At 60.8% G+C, this 17,659-nt stretch overlaps 3 protein-coding genes across 3 annotated transcripts in view; 2 read left to right on the forward strand and 1 right to left on the reverse strand.

Moving 5' to 3' along the window:
• Nucleotides 1–457, forward strand: part of LOC111155764 (keratin-associated protein 10-7-like) — a 47,607-nt gene extending 47,150 nt beyond the window's left edge. The window contains exons 2-3 of the mRNA XM_022516149.1: nucleotides 10–77; nucleotides 171–457. Coding sequence (XP_022371857.1) covers nucleotides 10–77; nucleotides 171–457 — 355 coding nt within the window. The remainder of the gene's footprint in view (nucleotides 1–9; nucleotides 78–170) is intronic.
• LOC111155760 (thrombospondin type laminin G domain and EAR repeats) overlaps nucleotides 1–15,907 on the reverse strand; it is a 164,260-nt gene extending 148,353 nt beyond the window's left edge. Inside the window, exon 1 of the mRNA XM_022516144.1 lies at nucleotides 15,598–15,907. Within this exon, the coding sequence (XP_022371852.1) occupies nucleotides 15,598–15,682 (85 nt within the window). The 5' untranslated portion in view covers nucleotides 15,683–15,907. The remainder of the gene's footprint in view (nucleotides 1–15,597) is intronic.
• LOC111155653 (keratin-associated protein 10-12-like) lies at nucleotides 7,744–8,319 on the forward strand. Its single transcript, XM_022515948.1, has one exon. The coding sequence runs from the start codon at nucleotides 7,744–7,746 to the stop codon at nucleotides 8,317–8,319; it is 576 nt and encodes a 191-aa protein (XP_022371656.1).
• Nucleotides 15,908–17,659: the final 1,752 nt, after the last annotated feature.

The raw sequence follows: 17,659 nt of genomic DNA on the forward strand, positions 1-17,659 counted from the left end.
CTGCCAGACGTCCTGCTGCGTGCCCAGCTCCTGCCAGACGTCCTGCTCTGGTTCCCTGGACTGCATCCCCACCTGCTGCCCTCCCCCAGGCTGTGGGGGCTCCTGCAGTGCCCCCTGCATGGTTCTGCTGTGCCAGCCTGTGTGCGGCTCAGCCATCTCCTGCCAGTCAGCATGTGGCTGCCCGTCCCTGTGCTGCCCAGTGGCCTGCGGCCAGGCCTCCTCCTGCAGCTCAGCCTGCTGCGTGCCCAGCTCCTGCCAAGCATCATGCTGTATGCCCATGAGCTGTAAGCCCGCTGTGTGCGTGCCCGTGACCTGCAAGCCCGCTGTGTGCGTGCCCGTGACCTGCAAGCCCGTTGTGTATGTGGCTCCCTCCTGCCAGTCCTCTGGGGCCTGCCAGCCCTCCTGCCCCACCCTGCTCTGCAGGCCTGCCCCCTGCGGCACCCCTACCTGCTGCTGATGAATCACCTGGAATACCAGTTCTCTACTGACCTCTCCCGCCATGTCTCATTACCGAATCAGTGATGGTGTTTTCTTCTCCATAAGAGCTTAGTGACCTATTAAAAATAAATCTCTCTGCTCCTCAGCACTGTGTCTTTCTGTGATTTCACCCTGAAGCTGTCTCACCCTGTCCCCTGCTCGCTTGGACAAGCCAATGGCCGAGAAGTGCCATCCAAGGGTGGTTCTCCTGGGGCAGTCATGCCCCTCAGCATGTTGGGGAGCCCCACCAAGAAAAGCTGTAATCCAGGCTCTTAGATATGAGTGTGGCATTCCTTCCCACTGTTTCAAGTGAGGACTTCATGCACGGTTCTTTGATCCTAGAAAGTGCCGATGAGGGGCAAATGATGGGAGGAAGAGACACAGCCCGAGGGACCCGCAGTGGCTTCCCGGGGAAGCAGTTCATTGTGTGTTGTCCCAAAGGTTGTACCAAGGAGCCAGTGGGACAGGGACGCAGATTTCAGCTCAAAGAACAAAGAGCTCCCTAAATGCCAGAGCTACCCTACAGAGAACGGGCACCTGGAGGTTGTTCCAGCTTCTGGGAGCTGAAGGCTTCAAGAGAAGCTACGTTCACTCCACTCTCCCAATAAGAGGCAGACCTGGAATGAACCCACATGTCCGTCTACAGGGATGCAGAAAGCAGGCACGACAGTCCTACAAGGGAGAAGGGACCAGCAGGGAAGAGGAGCACACTGCGTTTGCCACCACGTGAATGGGTCTCAGAACACGGTGTTGGTGGGCGGAGCCGAGCCAAAGCGCCTGCAGCATGATCCCCTTAAAGTGAGGCTCCAAGACAAGAAAACGAGTTTCTTCTTTCAAAGATCAGAACCGAGGCTGCTTCTGGAGGATTTGGATGATGCTGGCTGGCAGAAGAGGCTATCTGGAGAGGGTGGTGGGATCCACGGCCTGAGCAGAGGGCACAGGTCACATCCGGGGCCCTGAGAAGGTTGGAGCAAGGTCAGGATGTGGGTCCTGACGGGGTTTGGGCTACTCAGATGAATGCCTTTGTCAAAATTCATCAAGTGAAACACCCAAGATTCATATTATTTCACACACAAAAGCATAAAAATTGAATTCCTGTTCATGGTATGCTTCCTAAATGTTTGAGTGGAACGTACTATTGCTTGTGACCTACTTTGAGATGCTCCAAGAAACTACGAGGTGCAGAGGGAGGGGTGGTTTGATGGGCAAGTGTCCAAGAAAGTACATGAGGCCCAGTGTTAGCAATGGGCTTGAGGAATGGGGATGTGGATACACGCAACGTTTAATTCTCTCCATTTTTCTGTGTCTGAAATATTTCATAATAAAATGAAAATGAAAATAATCGTTGAGCTAAGCAGATTAAAATAAAATTTTCCTTTAAAGGAAAAAACAGAAGAAGACACAAATGGGTTTCTTGCTCTGGGTGGGAAATTAAACCGAGAGCCTGCATGCTGTGGTGATCTAATATTCACTGCACATGGGCGCATGGTGTTCCAATGCAGTAAGGGTGGACTGTGGCTTGGCCAAACACCCAGAGTACTGTGCTGGTTGTGGGAAAGGCAACACTCCGTGAGAGTGGACGCCACTGTTCAAGATGGCGGACTGAGCCCACCGCTCCCGTCTCAACCTTCCTGGGACCCACTGTGGGGGAGAAGTAAGCTTATGATGGTCGAGGGACTTGGCAAATACAATGGGAAGTGGCAAGTGTGCTGACCCCAAGGCAGGGGCCCTGAAGCGGGACAGGACTTGGTCCCCATGAGCAGGCCCAGTGAGGACAGGTGTGTCCTCAATGGAGGGGAAGAGCCAGGGCCACCCAGCCAGGATCCCCGAAGGCCGAGTGTCCAGCAGTCCCACCTCTCCACAGAACACCACCAGCTGTATCTCTGGGACAGTAGAACACCTCACCCAGGAAGGGCTAAGGTTCCTGGAGAGCTGTTGGCACCCCCAAGGACATAACTCTCATTCTGGCTTCTGGGCTCCCAACTTTCTTATCCCCAAGTGAAGCCCACCACCCAGAAGACCCCCATCCCAACCCCAGAGTGCCATGTCAGTCTCCCCACACGGGCGAGCTTTCTCTAACTCAGCACAGACTGTCACATGGTGGAGGAGGAGCCCAGACCACCAAGGACCACCCCCATGTCACCCCAGCACACGAGCAAAGCCAGTGGCATGAGAAAGAAAGCCCGAGACCATCAACATAAAAACACACCCCAGAGGAAGTATATAGTTTACAAAGAAGAAACCACCTTTGAAATGAAAATTTAAATTAAATTGAATTTTAAAATCTTAAATATACCATCAACATGTTAGAGCCATAAAACGAGGGCAAGAGGCTGTGAAAAGGTACACTTAGAAAACTGACCCCAAAAAAGTCGTACATATCAAATGTACTGTTGATATTTAAAATTAAATAGAGGGGCTTGGAGGTGAGGTTGAGAAATCCCTCCGACTTAGAACAAAACGTTGAGGAGGTAGAAAGTATGAGGGAAAAGAAAGCAGCATGAGTGACCCACCCTGGGGGTGTGGCCGTGTGGGATTCCCAGAGTGAGAACAGTGAGGACACAGGGGGATGTGGAAATGCCTCCCTGGGGAGGAACCTGTCCCACAGTGGAAGACACAGCCTCCAGCTTTGAAAAGACTAACCCATGCCAGGAAAAATGAATGGGGAAAACCCGACACATCCTGTAGAAACTGCTGAACATGAGGGATAATAAGTGGTTCCTAAAAGCTTCCCCAGAGAACAAAACAAACAGAAGTCATCTGCGGAAGAATAAAGCTCAGACCGGCCTCAGACGTGCCATTAACAGTGCTGCATGCATCACACTTCAGGAAGGGAGCTCCCGGCGTCCTGGGACTGGGGTGCAGCCTGTGCCTCCGGACATAAGCGTCGTAAACAGACAGAGGGGACAGAAGCGTGTAAACGGCAAGCGAGTGAGCAGCCGACACGACAACACATCGTTGGTCATAGATGTACTAAATAAGCACGTGTGTTTTTCTAAAACAGAGTGACGTCTTTTTTTTCATGCAGTCATCTGCTTTTCAACTTTTTTTATTTTTTTAAATATTTTTTAAAGATTTTATTTATTTATTTGACAGAGAGAAATCACAAGCAGGCAGAGAGGCAGGCAGAGAGAGAGGAGGAAGCAGGCTCCCCGCTGAGCAGAGAGCCCGACGCGGGGCTCGATCCCAGAACCCTGGGATCATGACCTGAGCCGAAGGCAGAGGCTTAACCCACTGAGCCACCCAGGCGCCCCTCAACATTTTTTTAAAGCAGGGGAAATCGCATCCAAAAGAATAAAATACCTGGCGATAAATTTAACCATGGGGGGAAAGACTTGTACACAGACAGCTGTGGCAGTGCTGCAAGAGCTGGGGACGACGGGCGTGGATGGAAGGACATCCCATGTTCATGGATGCGAGACAACGTTAAGGGGACAGGACCGCCCAAGGCGACCTGCAGAATCAACAGAATCATATCGAAAGCCCAAAGCCTGATCCTCAAAGTCACACAGAATTGATAGGGGCCTAGAATAGAGTCATCTTGGAAAAGAGGAAGAAAGTTGGAGGATTCACAATCACTGATTTCAAAACTTACCGCAAAAGTGCAGCGACTGAACCAGGTGGCAAAGGACAGACATACAGACTGATGGAGTAGAGCCACCGTCCAGAGATGCACCCGTGTATTTATGTCCAACTGGTGTTTGATGAGGGTTTCAAGACTATTCAGTGGGGGAAGAAATCATCTTTTCAAGAAATGCTGCTGGAAAAGCCAGATTTCTACATGCAAAATAACTAAGTTGGACCCCCCACCTCACCCCACATACAAAGATTAAAAATGGATAAACATCCCAAACGTAAGATCTAAAACCAAAGTGTCTTAGAAGAAAACACGGGGGGAACACTTTCTGACCTCGGAACTGACAACGCACTCGTAGTAAGGACGCCAAAGCAGGAAGATCAGAAGAAAAACATAAATTGGACGTCACCAAAATTCAAAACTTTAGTGACTCAAAAGACACCATCAAGAAAGTGACAAGACAATCTACAGGATGGGAGAAAATACTTGCAAATCGTGTATCTGGTAAGAGTTTGACATCCAGAATACATACAGAACGTGTACAACTCCGCACCAAAAAGACAAGCCACCTGGTCTGACAACGGGCAGAGGACGTGAGTGGACATTTCCCTGCAAAGTTGGACGATGGTCAGCACACACACGAAGAGATGCCCCACGTCATTAGTCATCGGGGAAGCACAAACCCAACCACAGTACTGTTTCCCACTCTGCGGAAGGGCTGTAATTAGAAAAGGACCCAGTGTTGGCGAGGATGTGGAGGGACTGGAGCCCTCAAACATTGCCCATGAGAACACAGAGGGAGCACCTCTGTGGGAACACTTGGGCACTCTCCATATGCCCCCAGGAGTTCCTCTCCTAGGAATACACCCCAAAAAGGATAAAGGGGTTTCAGATGACCTTTGCAGCATTATTCACAACAGCCAAAATGTAAAAGCAACCCAGGGGTCCGAGGACAGGTGGGCGGGAAAACAAAACGTGGCCCATCCATTCCGTGGCTCGCTCTTCCCCTGTGAACTGAAAGCAGGGCTGACCCCTGCTTCCTGGAAGAGCCTTGAGGACGTGATGTTGAGTGAAATGTCACAGAGGGACAGAGTCTGGTTCCACATATAGGAGGGACTAGAGGACCCAGACTCAAAGACAGAGAGTAGGGTGGGGGTGCCGGGGGCTGGGGAGACGGCGGAACAGGGAGGTGGTGTTTTGTGGGGATAGAGCTTCAGATCAGGATGATGGTAAAGTCCTGAAGATGGACGAAGGCAACAGTTGCACAATGGGAATGTACTCAGGGCCCCTAAACTAGCCTTAAAAATACATAAAATGGCAAATTTTATGTTACATACATTTTCCCGCAGTTGAAAGAATTTTTAAGGCACGTGGAACAGAAGAACACAGTTTTGGCAAATGTCACAGAACGTGTGCTTGTGATGATCTTTGAGGTGCGCAGGTGACTGTGGGCACAGGGAGTGTCGGCGGAGCTCCCGCCCATGGGCTCAGGGCCGCATCCAGGCGACTCAACTCGAGATAAGCTTCTGGCTGCGCACACCTGCTCCCCAGCGGGGCAGGGCAGCTCCTCACCGTGGCCCTCGGAGGCCTTACCCACTGGACAGCCATGGGTGTGAGCACCGCCGGCCTTCCAGGGCCCAAGTGTGCCTTCTTCGGGCGTCAGAGGGGCATGGGCAGCTGTGGGCCAAGATGAGGACTGAGAGATGGAGAAGCATTCGCCCCCAAGCACTCGTCTGGAAAGCTCAGACCCCCCAACCGATTTCCCGCGAGCCCCACCCCACACTGGACAACAGGCCTCCCCAGAAGGCTGGCCCCTACGGCCCCCGTCTGTCCGAGGCAGCGGGCGTTTCTCACGAAGCCCCCACTTTGAAATGCCACGTCAGGAAAGATGGGGCCGGTCGGATCTCTCTGGAAGCCAGGGGCCTCCGCCCAGAGGGCCCGTCGCAAACCCAGGTGGCCGCCCAGCAAAGACCCTCTTCCCTTCCTTCCCATCTCACTGTAAATTCCTGCCTGCTCAGCAACACCAGTCCTACTGTGTGACCCTCCATTAAATCTGCCTTCCTCGCTGGTCACTCGTGTCTGGCCGTGTTGTCCACTGACGGTGGCCGCATGTGTCCCATCCATGCCCTCTGGGAGCTGCTGCAGAGAACCCAGCCCCCGCACCCACCTCAGCTCAGAAAGGAGGGGCCCATGGACCAGCAACACCCCCCCAGGCCCTCGGCTATCATCAGCCACACCCCACCACGTTCGAACTCTGGGCTCCTGCCAGGCCCGTGGGGGCCCCCAGACTCCCCAGAGATGCCCCTCACCGCCTCCAGAAGGGGACCCCAAACTGTGGGGAGCCACCCGGCTCTCCCTCCATTCCTGATGCCTCTGGGCGCTCCCAGTCCCTGGCCCCTCCCACGGCCCCACTCTCTGGACCCGAGGGGCCACTACAGATGGGCCTGCCCAGCACAGACCGCGGCCCTGCGCCGTCTCCTGCACACTTCTCAGACCCCCCGCTGCGATGGGGGGCAGTCAGCGGCAATCGCCACACAAAGCCGGCCGTCACGGCCAGGCCACCTACAGGGGCCTCCACTGGCCATGCTCCACTAGGCTCAGACCCCCTCAGGTTGGCCAGAACTTGGCACCCGAGACCCCTCCTTCCCCAAGTGCTGGTTCCCCACTGTCCCCACTGATGCAGCTCGCCAACAACCCTGCCCCACACCCAGGACCCCTGCAGACGGTTCCCCTGCCCAGCTGCCAGCTCTCCCTGACCACTCCTCCCCTCAGACTCTCCAGCCCCAAGCAGCTTCCCCCCTCCCTGCTCCCAGCTGGGCTAAGTCTCGCTCTACCAATGACCTGCCTCCTGCAACCTCATGTCCCACTGTTTGTGTACGCTCCTGCCATAACTAAGCCGAGTCCTGGTGCTCTCCTAGAAGCAGCTCCTTTCCAGGTGGTTCCAGCTGCCGGGCACCCGCCGTGCACCTGCCCAGACTCCAACACCAGCAGGTCTCGATGACCCTCTCCCAGATGCCAGATGGCTCTCTGCTTCCCGGGGTACCGGCATCCACAGCAGAGAACATGTGCCGCGGGTTCTGACCCAGCTCTTCTGCGCACTTGTGTGGTGTGTGGTTCAAGTGCTTACTCATGCCTCAGTTTCCCCATCAGTAAAGTGGGCACAGCAGGGTCACGAGGTTGTTGTAAGGGTCACTGGGTTGACATGTACAAAGCTGCTCAAAATACTTACTGGCATGAAGACCGATTACACACGTGCTTGCTGATGTGCTAAAATATAGGGCTTCCAGCCACTCATGGGTTCAAGGACTCAGGAGAGAATTATATCCCCAGATAAAGACGATATATGCAAAAAAAGAGAACAAAATATGTGTATGATTCTGCTGAGTGTAGAGGAGCCAGGGGATGAATAGGACAGAGCCCCAGAGAGATGCTGGGAGCAGGGCTGAGGGCGGGAGCAGGAGCCGCTGCCCCTCCAGGGTCATGAATGATGAGCACCTGCTGTGGCCGTGACCCAAATCCCCAGGACCTGCTCCCACGACAAGGAAACAGGCTTTCCGGGGCCTCGTGACGGAAGCACACAGCCCTCAGGTGTATATAAGCCCAGACACCCCAATCGTCTCACACACACACACACTCACACTCACACACACACTCACACTCTCAGCCTCCTCCAGCCCCACCGCCCCACCATGGCCGCGTCCACCCTGTCCGTCTGCTCCAGCGACCTGAGCTACGGCAGCCGCGTCTGCCTGCCCGGCTCCTGTGACTCCTGCCCCGACTCCTGGCAGGTGGACGACTGCCCAGAGAGCTGCTGCGAGCCCCCCTGCTGTGCCCCCACCTGCTGTGCCCCCCCCTGCTGTGTCCCCACATGCTGTGTCCCCAGCTGCTGTGACTCCAGTTGCTGTGCCCCAGCCTCCTGCCTGACCCTCATCTGCACCCCTGCGAGCTGCGGGTCCAGCCCCTGCCAGTCAGCCTGCACCAGCCCCTGCCAGCCCTCCGGCTGCAGCTCCTCCCCCTGCCAGGGAGACTGCTGTGTGTCTGTCTGCTGCAAGCCTGTCTGCTGCACCCCTGTCTGCTGCACCCTTGTCTGCTGCACCCCTGTCTGCTCTGGGCCCTCCCCCTGCTCGGCCTCCTCCTGCTGCCAGCCCAGCCCCTGCTCCTCGTCCTGCTGCCGCCGGTCCTCCTGCGTGTCCCTGCTCTGCCGCCCTGGGGGCTCCCGCCAGGCCTGCTGCGTGCCCGCCTCGGCCCAGAAGTCCTGCTGCTGACAGGGCCCGTCTCCCCCGGGGCCAGTAGGCTCAGTGGGCACCCCCAGCTCTCCCCCTGCCTCCTTCAGGATCTAACCCAACACAAGTACTGGTGTGCGTGTGGCACAAACCATCTTCGGACCCTAGTAACCAGGGCAGAGACCGCCTGCGGCCTCCACACCACGCCTAGATGAACCTGACACAGCCCTCCCCGCTCTTGACCCGGGGCCTCCTGCCCCATCTCTGCCCCTCCTGAAAGCCGTCTGCCTCCTCCCCGCACACACCTGAGCTAACTGAACACACTTGCAGGGATGCCGGGTGGCCCCGTCGGCCAAGCCTCTGCCTCTGATTTCAACTCGGGTCCTGGTGTCAGGGTCCTGAGATCGAGCCACACTTTGGGCTCTGCACCCAGCAGGGGGTCTGCTTGGGTTCTCTCCCTCCCTCTGCCCCTCCCCCCCCAAATCAATGACCAGTCTTGCATCATGGCCTCTGTTGGTCCCCTCTCGCAGCCTGGCTTTGCTCGTGGTTCCCACCCTGCAGACTAACAATCCCGACTTCAGCAATCCTGCTGACAAGCCTGTATCAGGAGCGTTTCCAACGACACTGAGCTGAGGCCCACGCTGGGGGTCCCCATCCGGCACTCCACACAACTCTGCGGTGGCCCCACTGAGTGTTCGGGACGCAGGTGGCCACAGCCTCCTGGACAGCAGATCCTTGGGCGAGAGGGCCCCGTTGCCCCAGGCCTCTGTCTTCCCGGTCAGTCTGGCACTAGGAGGCTGGGTCCAGGTTCACTTCTGGGCGAGGAGGACGCTGGGCCAGGGCCTAACCGGGGCCACAGCCGGGGTGGAACATTTCTGCGGACCGCCGGCTTCCCTCTGCCTCCCCTTGAACTTCAGGGTTTTATTCCAAGGTCTGGATCCTGCCCATCTCTGCCGACACAGGCCAGGGACGCGTTCTGTCCCCGGCCCCAGGCCCAGCCTGGAGTGGAAGAGGTCAAGAGGAAGATGCCGGAGGATAAGTGACTTCGAGGGTCCACACTGATGTCTGAGGCCCAGGCCTGCCACCCTCTGGGGGTTTTCCATCAAGGCCAGTCTGGATAGGGCCCCCACCTTTCCTGAAGCTTCCTGAACCCAGGCCCCACTCCTAGACAGAGTCACGTCCTAACCTACAGCCCCCTGCCTCCATTCTCCCCAGGGCTCCCTCCAGCTCTAGATCTTGGCCTGTTACTAGCACACCACCCCCCTCCCAGGAGGCCATGAGATGCCGCAAGCCATTCCCCAAAGGGAGGAGGTCGACAGTGAATGCATCCCTTAGATAAGCCTTCCCACAGTTACAACCGGGTCGTGTGAATGGCGGAGGACAGACTTGTGTCCTACAGTCCCCCTCCCACATTCTGGAGCTGCCCAGGCAGGTGGGAGTCCTTCCCCTGCTTCCCTGGGGCCTCTGCCCCTGCCCTCGTGAGACCCTGCTAGGGAAGAGAGCGTGTGAGAAATCAATTCTCCCTGCAGTTGTGGGGCCAGAAAGCCCCGGGACTCTGCCCACCACGACCTCCTCTACAGCTTCAGCAGCTCCCAGCAGCCGGCTTCTCCTGCCTCCAAACCCCGGTGCCCCAGGGACACCCCACCTGTGTGCCTTAACCTGCTGATGAAACCCAAGACCCTTGCCAGAAACAGGTATTGAAATGTGTCCAACACAACACTTAGATTTCGAGGGGAGATGAGTGTGTGAGAACAGTTATCAAAATACTTTTAAAGCAAGTGATGCTGTGAGAAGCTCGCTTTCCCACCAGGGCTCTAACAAAGGGGGCAGCGGGTTCTCGTGCAGATGGGAGCGGGAGGCACACTTGTAACGGGAGGCAGGACGCTGGTGGCTTCGTGGGCACCCGGCTGGGCGCTAGAGGTGTGGCAGCCTGCCTTACCTCCGCCTCCCTCCCGGGAGTGGGGGGTGGGGGATGGGGGCTGCGTCAGAGTTAGGAAACATTCAGGGCCCTAAATTCCGACCCCCAAAACGGGGGGGGGGGGGAGCCCACTGCTCACCGGGAGCACACACCCGGGCAAGAGCACACACCCGGCCAAGAGCACCACTTTAACCAGAAAGGAGCCCCAAAAGCCGAGCGGCCTGCACGCGGGTGCCTCTGGCTCTGCAGGGACATCACCGGCACTCTGTCACCAGCACTGGGGCCCTTTCCCCGGGGTGACCCCAGACAAGGGGCCCTCAGCCTGCTGCCCTGGCCGGTCAGCCGCAGCCCTGCGCCAGGTGCCGCCCCTGGACGTCCTACACCTGGGCCCGCAAAGGCCCAGGGGAGCCTCCACCTCAGTGAGACAAATGTCATCAGTGGGGGTCTCCCCGGTTCTCCCCGCCGCGCAGGGTCATAGTCGCGCACACACTCGCGGGCGCGCACACGCGCACACGCCCGCACACGCGATCACATGCACACATTCACACTCGCGGGCGCTCACGCCGCCGGCCCCGCCCGTCCTCCCGCGCTGCTGGGGTCTGAGTCCACCCGGCCCCTGCCGCCCGACCCCCCCCGTCGTCCGGGACCCGGAGGCACCGCAGGGTACCCGCTTCCACGGCCGAACTCCCCCGCTCTCCGCCTGGGGAGCAAGGGGGGCATCGGCGGGGGCGGCAGAGGGGCCGCGGAGGGGCTCGCTCGCTCGCTGAGCCCCAGGCCCGCAGGCGCCTTCGGGCGGATCCGAGGGGTTAGGAGGCGGAGGGCGGTGTCCAGGGACCAGGTCCCCAACGCTCCCCCAGACTCAGGACGCGGAGAGAAGGGGACGCTCTACAGCCCGCAAGCCAGGAGCTCTGAATCCACCAGGCGCGCGGGGCGCGGGGAGGGGGCGGGGCTAACGGGGGTGGGGAGAGAGGGGCGGGGCCAACGGGAGTGTGAATGGGGGGAGGGGCTAACGGGGGCGGGGCTAACGGAGCGGGAAGGGAGGGGAGGGGCTAACGGGGGAGGGAGGGGGCGGGGCACCCGAGCCTGGCGGGTCGGGCGCGGGCGGGAGGGGGTGGGCCGCAGGAGACCAAGTCCAGACTGGAAGCCCGGGGGGGACTCGCCGGCCTTTCTGCGGGAAAGACCCGCCGCGGACACAGATCCAGACCCGGGACCCGACGCGGCGCGCGAGGTTCCAGTAAAAAGGAACCGACTTTGCTTCCTAACGTTTGTGCGGACGAAAAGTGCCGAAGGGTCTTTAGAAACGAGCGTCAGGGGGACAGCCCGGCCCCCGTGGGACGCCCGGGTTGGGGCACGGCCTCCTCTGCTGCGGGAGCGCGGGGGGTGCTTGCCTCTGGGGTGCGCGTGGGAGGGACGAAGGCGAGGGGTGCGGCGGGGTCTCCGGCGGAAGACGAGTCGCCGAACCTGCACCTGCACCCGAAAAGCCTCATTCCGACCCGTGCAGAGACAGGGCCCCCCGCTGCTACCAGCTCCCAGCCCCGGAGGGCCCCGCTGCCCAGCGCCCCGCGAGGCTGGCCTGGGGGTGCGGAGCCCAGACTGGACTGGGGCTCCGGCTGCTCGCACCCCGCGCGGAAGGCCCCGCACCCCGCGGACCGCGCGTTCCCGGCTGAGCGGTAGGCCGCCCAGGGCGCTGGACCCAGGGCCGCGGGACACAGACGCGGTCTCCCGGTGCAGGAGGGTGAGAGGCTCCCGCCTGCTCCCGGGAGCCGCCGGGAGAGGGCGTCGTGCCCGCAGGAACCCGCGCGAGGGCCTCCCGGAGGGGCCGGGTTTCCCGGGGCTCCCAGCTGGGAAGCACCCCCTCCTGCAGGCTTCCCGCGAAGAAGTCTGAGGACAAAGTCGGTGACTCCTGAGAGCAGCCCAGCGGTCGGGGGAGGGCTTCCTGCCCCCCAAACGCCAAAGAGTCCTGATGCTGCCCCCTGGGCCCCCTCCCCCGTGACCCTACACCCCCACAAAGCTTTGAAAATGCAGATCTGTTTCCTTGTGCTGTGGGTCCTTTCTGCAGGCGTGAAGGGCTCCCCCCAGGCACCCCACCAGAGAGGTCTGACCACCCCATCCACTCCTGCACCCAGGCCTCTGGGGTCCCCCACGGTTCCCCAGAAGGTCTCCTGCTCTGAGCACCTCCCCCAGGTCCCTCCAGTGCTGGGGGAGGTGGCGGCCGCTGGGCCTCTGTGGGCTGGCGGGGCAGTGGTCTAGCGAGGGGCGGGCTGCACCACTGGGGACGGCCGGCACAGCACCATCCACCCTGGAGACTGAGCAGATGAAGGAGGCCAGAAGGGGTGGAAGAAGGGACTCTCTCAGACTAGGCTCTGAGCACCACCACGGCCGGGTCCTGGAGAGGAGCCCCGGCTCTCAGACTAGGCTCTGAGCGCCACCACCGCGGAGTCCTGGAGAAGAGCCCCCGCCCCCATGTGTGCTACCCGGTATCCACATCCCCATGCGTGCTACCTGGTATCCACATTCCCGGGAGCACCAAGCCTGGAGGAAACAGAAGGCAAGACACTGCTCCTGACCCCTGCAGCAGCTCCCATCCATGCCCCCTATCCCCAGTCCCTCTCCCAGCCCCTTGGAGCTGCCAGTGACCCCAGTCCCGGGTCCAGCTGTGCCCATTACGGCTGGCACAGACTCCCACCGCCCTGGCCTCCCGTCCCCGTGCAGACAAGCTGGGTGTGGGAGAGAGGACACTTTGCCCAGCGTCAGCCCTCCCCACCCACAGCTGCCGCTCCCCCTGACTAGCGCCCACCCAGGCGTCTCTCCCAGGACTGCCCGGCCACCCTCCTAGCACCACACGCGCCATGCGGCCCAGAAACATGGATGACCGGCAGGAGCTAGGAAGGGTCTGGGGGACCCCCATCTCGACCATCTTGTCCGAAGCAGGTGGCCCAGCGGTGGAGGGGCTTTCCAGCCCGCGGTCAGAGAAGACTGAGGCTGGCTCCGGGGTCAGGGAGGCCGACAGCTTAGAAAAGGCATCTCACCCCAGCATCCCGCCTGCCCCGCTCATCCGCTCATCCCCCGGGAGCCCACCCCAACACCCCCACAGGCCTGAGCCCCCAGCCCCTCTGCCCCTTCCGCTCTCCCACCCTGAGACTCGGTTCTCTGGCCTGCTCCTCCCACCCGCCCCCTGGAGGCCTCGTTCATGCTGACCGCCTGCCCAGTCGTCTGTCCAGCTGGGCCCAGGCTCTGGGACGCCGGACCCATCTTCTGATGCAACTGCGTCTGCGCAGAAAGGCCGGTCCCCAGGCCCTGCCCCTCAGCCGAGGGTGTGCACCACCCGCTGCGCAGACACTGAACCCAATCTCCCTGTCACCAGAACCCTGACCTGTAGGGGTGTCTGCGAGCGGTGCGCCCCACCCCCAGAAGGGCACAGGTGCGCTGCGCACCAGCCCGAGCGCCTGCGTGACCCTGGCCGCGGTTCCCCCGCAAGTCTGGCCAGCTCTCCCGCCCAGACCCTAGGCCCGCCCCAGCTGTCCAGCACACAGCTCCTGCATTAGAAGCCGCACAGACGAGGCCCTCCCTCCACGCCCCAGCCCCCCGGACCATCCTCCCCACGCCTCCTCCACCGTGAACTCGAGGCCCTCCAGACTCCAACGATCCTGTTCTCCCAACCGCTAGGCCGCTCTGGCCCACCGACCGTCCCCAGAGCCACGTTAGCTCTTTCCGTCTTTCCAAGGTGCAGGTGTAAGGGTACTTCTGCCGCCCGGCGGGGTGGGGACACCTGAAACCGCAGCCCACGGCCCCCCCACCGCCTTCCAGTCAAGCCTCCAGAACGGTGGTCCGAGGCGGCTCGGGCATCAGAGCCGCCCAGCCCCCCAGCACAGCAACCCCACAGGAGCCCTTGGGAACTGCAGGTCACGCGCTCGTCACTGCTCCAGGCTCATCGGTGTCCCAGACTCGGGGCCAGGCCTTCAGAACCCAGTGTGGTGGCCGCCAAGGCACCGGCAGCGGCACAGACCATGCAGGAGGCCCAGAGGCCGACCCACCCCACCCAGCAGGGGAAGCTCAGGGGCCTTTCAAAACGGAATCAAAGTGATTTTTTTAACCATTTGAAGTCCTGACTTCATGCACAAATGTGTTGGACAGACTCCAAGCACAGTTCAATATTATTTACCGTCTTTTATCTTTCCCTCCCGAGTCCCCGGTGTTTATAACTGGGTCATCTTTTAACTATCTGCAGCAGCCTCGGGGCAGAGGGGGCGGGCTTTATAAATAAGCTTTATTATTACTGTGCGGGTTGACGCCGTTCCCAGGGCTGACGGGAGCGTGAAGGTACATGTCAGTGAGTCATCCCCAGCTCGGAGACTGCCGTGTGCTCGGGACAGCAGCTGGGCTCGCTGCTGCCTGGAGGTCCCTGTGGGGCTGGTGGGCCCGAGCACCTGCGTGCGTATCTGCTCTGCTCCGCAGCCTTCTGTCCTCTGAAGCCAGGGGACTTGGCTTGGCCACAGGCTGACTTGGCTCTGGTGTCGCTTGCAAATCCTGAGTCCCAAGGCAGTCACTGCGAGCGGGAGCTCAGAGCAGGGGGCACGGGGGCTTCCGTCCTGCCCGCCACCCTGCCCACTGCTGCTGCTCCAGTCCACCTGCCCTGGACACGCAGCCAAGCATTCCCAAGTGGGGTCAGCATCGGTCATCTCCTGGTCATGTCACTGGGAACCAAGGGCCATCTGTGCAAAGAGCTACAGCAGGGAGGGAACCCAGGATGGGTAATTTGCAAACAGAACTGGAAGCGGGCTGCAAACCTGCCGCTGCTGACCTCCGGGGGAGGCCACACGTGCTCGGCGGGCCTCTGGCTACCAGGCTCCTTTCCCTGTTGTTTTGTTCTTAATGTTGGGTTTGATAAATAAAATCTCTCGGGGGAAACTCCAGGAAGATGTGGTGATGTGATCATGACCGCGTCGACGGGTTGGGGGGAGCAGAACCTCCCCTCGGAGGAGCCGGCGGCGCTGGCGTGAGAGCCTGGGGCTGTGGGACGCAGCAGCCAGCCCCGGGGCGGGAGGCGGGGGTGGGGGGGGGCTGGACTGTGCTAAGTGCAGACCTGGGGTTCTCTGGGCTTGCGGCCTGCGAGGGGCCGCCTCATTCCTGGAACAGGTGCGAGGCGCTTCCCCAGGACGCTCCACAGGTACATACTTGTGAAGCCTTCAGATGGTGGCGGGTTCTCGCTCTGAACCGGTCCCCGCCCGGTTAGCCTTTCCACGCCTGTCCCTTCCACCTCCGCCTCTGCCTCCCCCTCCCTGTTCCCTGGGTGGGCTGCTGGCACCTCCGGGGCAAACCCCGGGCACCCAGGGACAGGGGACAGGACGCGGTTCTGACCCGCAGTGGCACCCCTCCCAGCTCCCATCTCTGTACCCCCTTACCTGTGCAGGGCTCCCATCTCCGGGTGCCTCGGCCTGGGGTCACCAGGGCCGAGAGCACCACACACAGCATCAGCAGGACAGACATGAGGGGTCCGGGTCCCAAGCTCCATCCAGCGGCCCTGCCCTCGGCCCGTGGGGAGGCAGCTGCTCCTTGGACAGGTGGGCCAGCCCCCCGGGGGACAGTCACTGTGAGGGCCACATGCCAGAGTCCTGTGACAGGGACAGGGCGGGAAGGCTTCTGCAGGCTCTGTGGGGGGGTGGGGCAGCTGGTGCTGGCCGGTCGCAGCCGCAGCCTAGCTCATCTCCACACGGCTCGGGTCCTGCCGTTCAGGTGACAGGTGACAGCAACCCCACACCGCGGCGATGACTCATTGGCAAAGCGCGCTTTTCCCAAAGGAAAGACAGAAACAGATAGTCCAGTGGAGAGCTGGGAGCAAACCAGAAAAACTCCGGGAACCTGTTTCCCGCGGGTGCAGGTCCGGGGCTGCCTGCCCGAGGACGCCCGCCGGGGGCCAGGGCGCAGAGCCTCTGCCGGGCTCCGCTGACAGCGGCCGTCCCCAGGAGGGGCCCCGCTTCAAGGACGGCTTTTATCTGGTGCCCGGCCCTCCCCAGGGTGTGTGGGTTTGTCAACTGTTGGGTTTCAGGAATTCCCCTCCGGAGGGGAGCCAGTCCTCCCCAGGAACAGCTAATGAGGAGACTCGGGGAGGACCGCCCGGGGGAGGGGAGCGCCAGGCACAGGGCGGTGGGAGCCTCCCAGGTCTGACCTCCCAAAACCGCAGGGGACACGACATGCTGCCCCAGGCAGGACAGCTCTTAAGTGTGATTGTTGTTTTTAATAAAGCACCGGGCCTGCCGACCCCTCTCCAGGGCGTGGGGGCCGTGGGGGCCGTGGGGGCCGTGGGGGCCGTGGGGGCGTGGGGGGCGTGGGGGGCGTGGCGGCGTGGTGGCCGTGGGCGGCGTGGGGGCGTGGGCGAAGCGGGCCTACATCACAGTCCCCCGCTGGTGCCGGTGGCATCCCCGGGTCAAGAGGACCCCTCGTACGGGCCCCTGAAGGCCGTCTTCCTCGCTGCCGAAGGACTGTGCCACGGCACCGTCCCCAGTCTGGGGTTCACCCACGGGTGTCTGTGACGGGGGCAGGCCCTGGGCTTGGGCTTGTTGGGGGGCCTGGGGGCGGCGGAGGTGAGCGAGACAGAGACAGAGAGAGGGAGGGAGAATGTCCAAGGCTCTGCATGAAACTGCCCGTGGCTGGAGAGACAGACAGACAGACAGACATCTCCAGCGGCTACAAGCAAACGCCTTCCTCCTACTCATCCAACTTCAGTCAGCTGAGGCTCTCGGAGGGAAACCTGGAGAGGCTGCCTGTGGCCGGCCGGACAGCGCCCAAACCCTGGTGGCCTCCCTCAGCCCCGTCCCGGGACCCCCGCCAGCCCAGCACGGATGGAGCCTTCCTGACCCCATCGGGCAGGCGCCTGTCGTGGGAGGGCAGAGGGACGCCTCCGCCATCAGAGGCCTCGCCTTGGAGAAAGGACAGCTGTCTCAGCTGAAGGGACAGAGTCTCGCTCTCTTCCGAACCGTGGGCGAGAATTTGGGGGTCTCGGGGGCCCTGGGTGGTCACGGGCCAGGAAGACAGGGGACTTCTCATAGGACACAGACCCAAGCACCATCCCTGTGACTCCTGCTGACCTCTGCACCTGACCGTTGACCTCTGACCTTGGACTGTCGGTAAGTGACCAGGCATCCTGTTTTAAGAACTGGGTCTGAAGACCCTTGAGCCTCTCCAGGAAAGTGTCCCTGTCACGTTCGAGCCAGTAACACCAGCCGCGCCATCAGCGAGGAACACGGGCTCATCAGTGGAGATCCATCCGTGTTTACGGCCAGAAAAATGCGTGCCCGAACACAGGAGAAAGCTCAGAGCTTCGTTCTCTAGACTGGTTCCCGTGTCACCCCGGACAAGCCATCTAAGTGCTCCAAACTGTAATCTCCACGTCTGTAGGACCCGCACGGCGGGGAGAGCCGGTGAGGGAGCGGCCGGATGTGACTCCCGTACAGCCGCACGCGTGCA

This window comes from Enhydra lutris, unplaced genomic scaffold (genome assembly GCF_002288905.1).
Source record: "Enhydra lutris kenyoni isolate GAN:26980312 unplaced genomic scaffold, ASM228890v2 scaffoldscaffold43, whole genome shotgun sequence".
Taxonomy (NCBI): domain Eukaryota; kingdom Metazoa; phylum Chordata; class Mammalia; order Carnivora; family Mustelidae; genus Enhydra; species Enhydra lutris.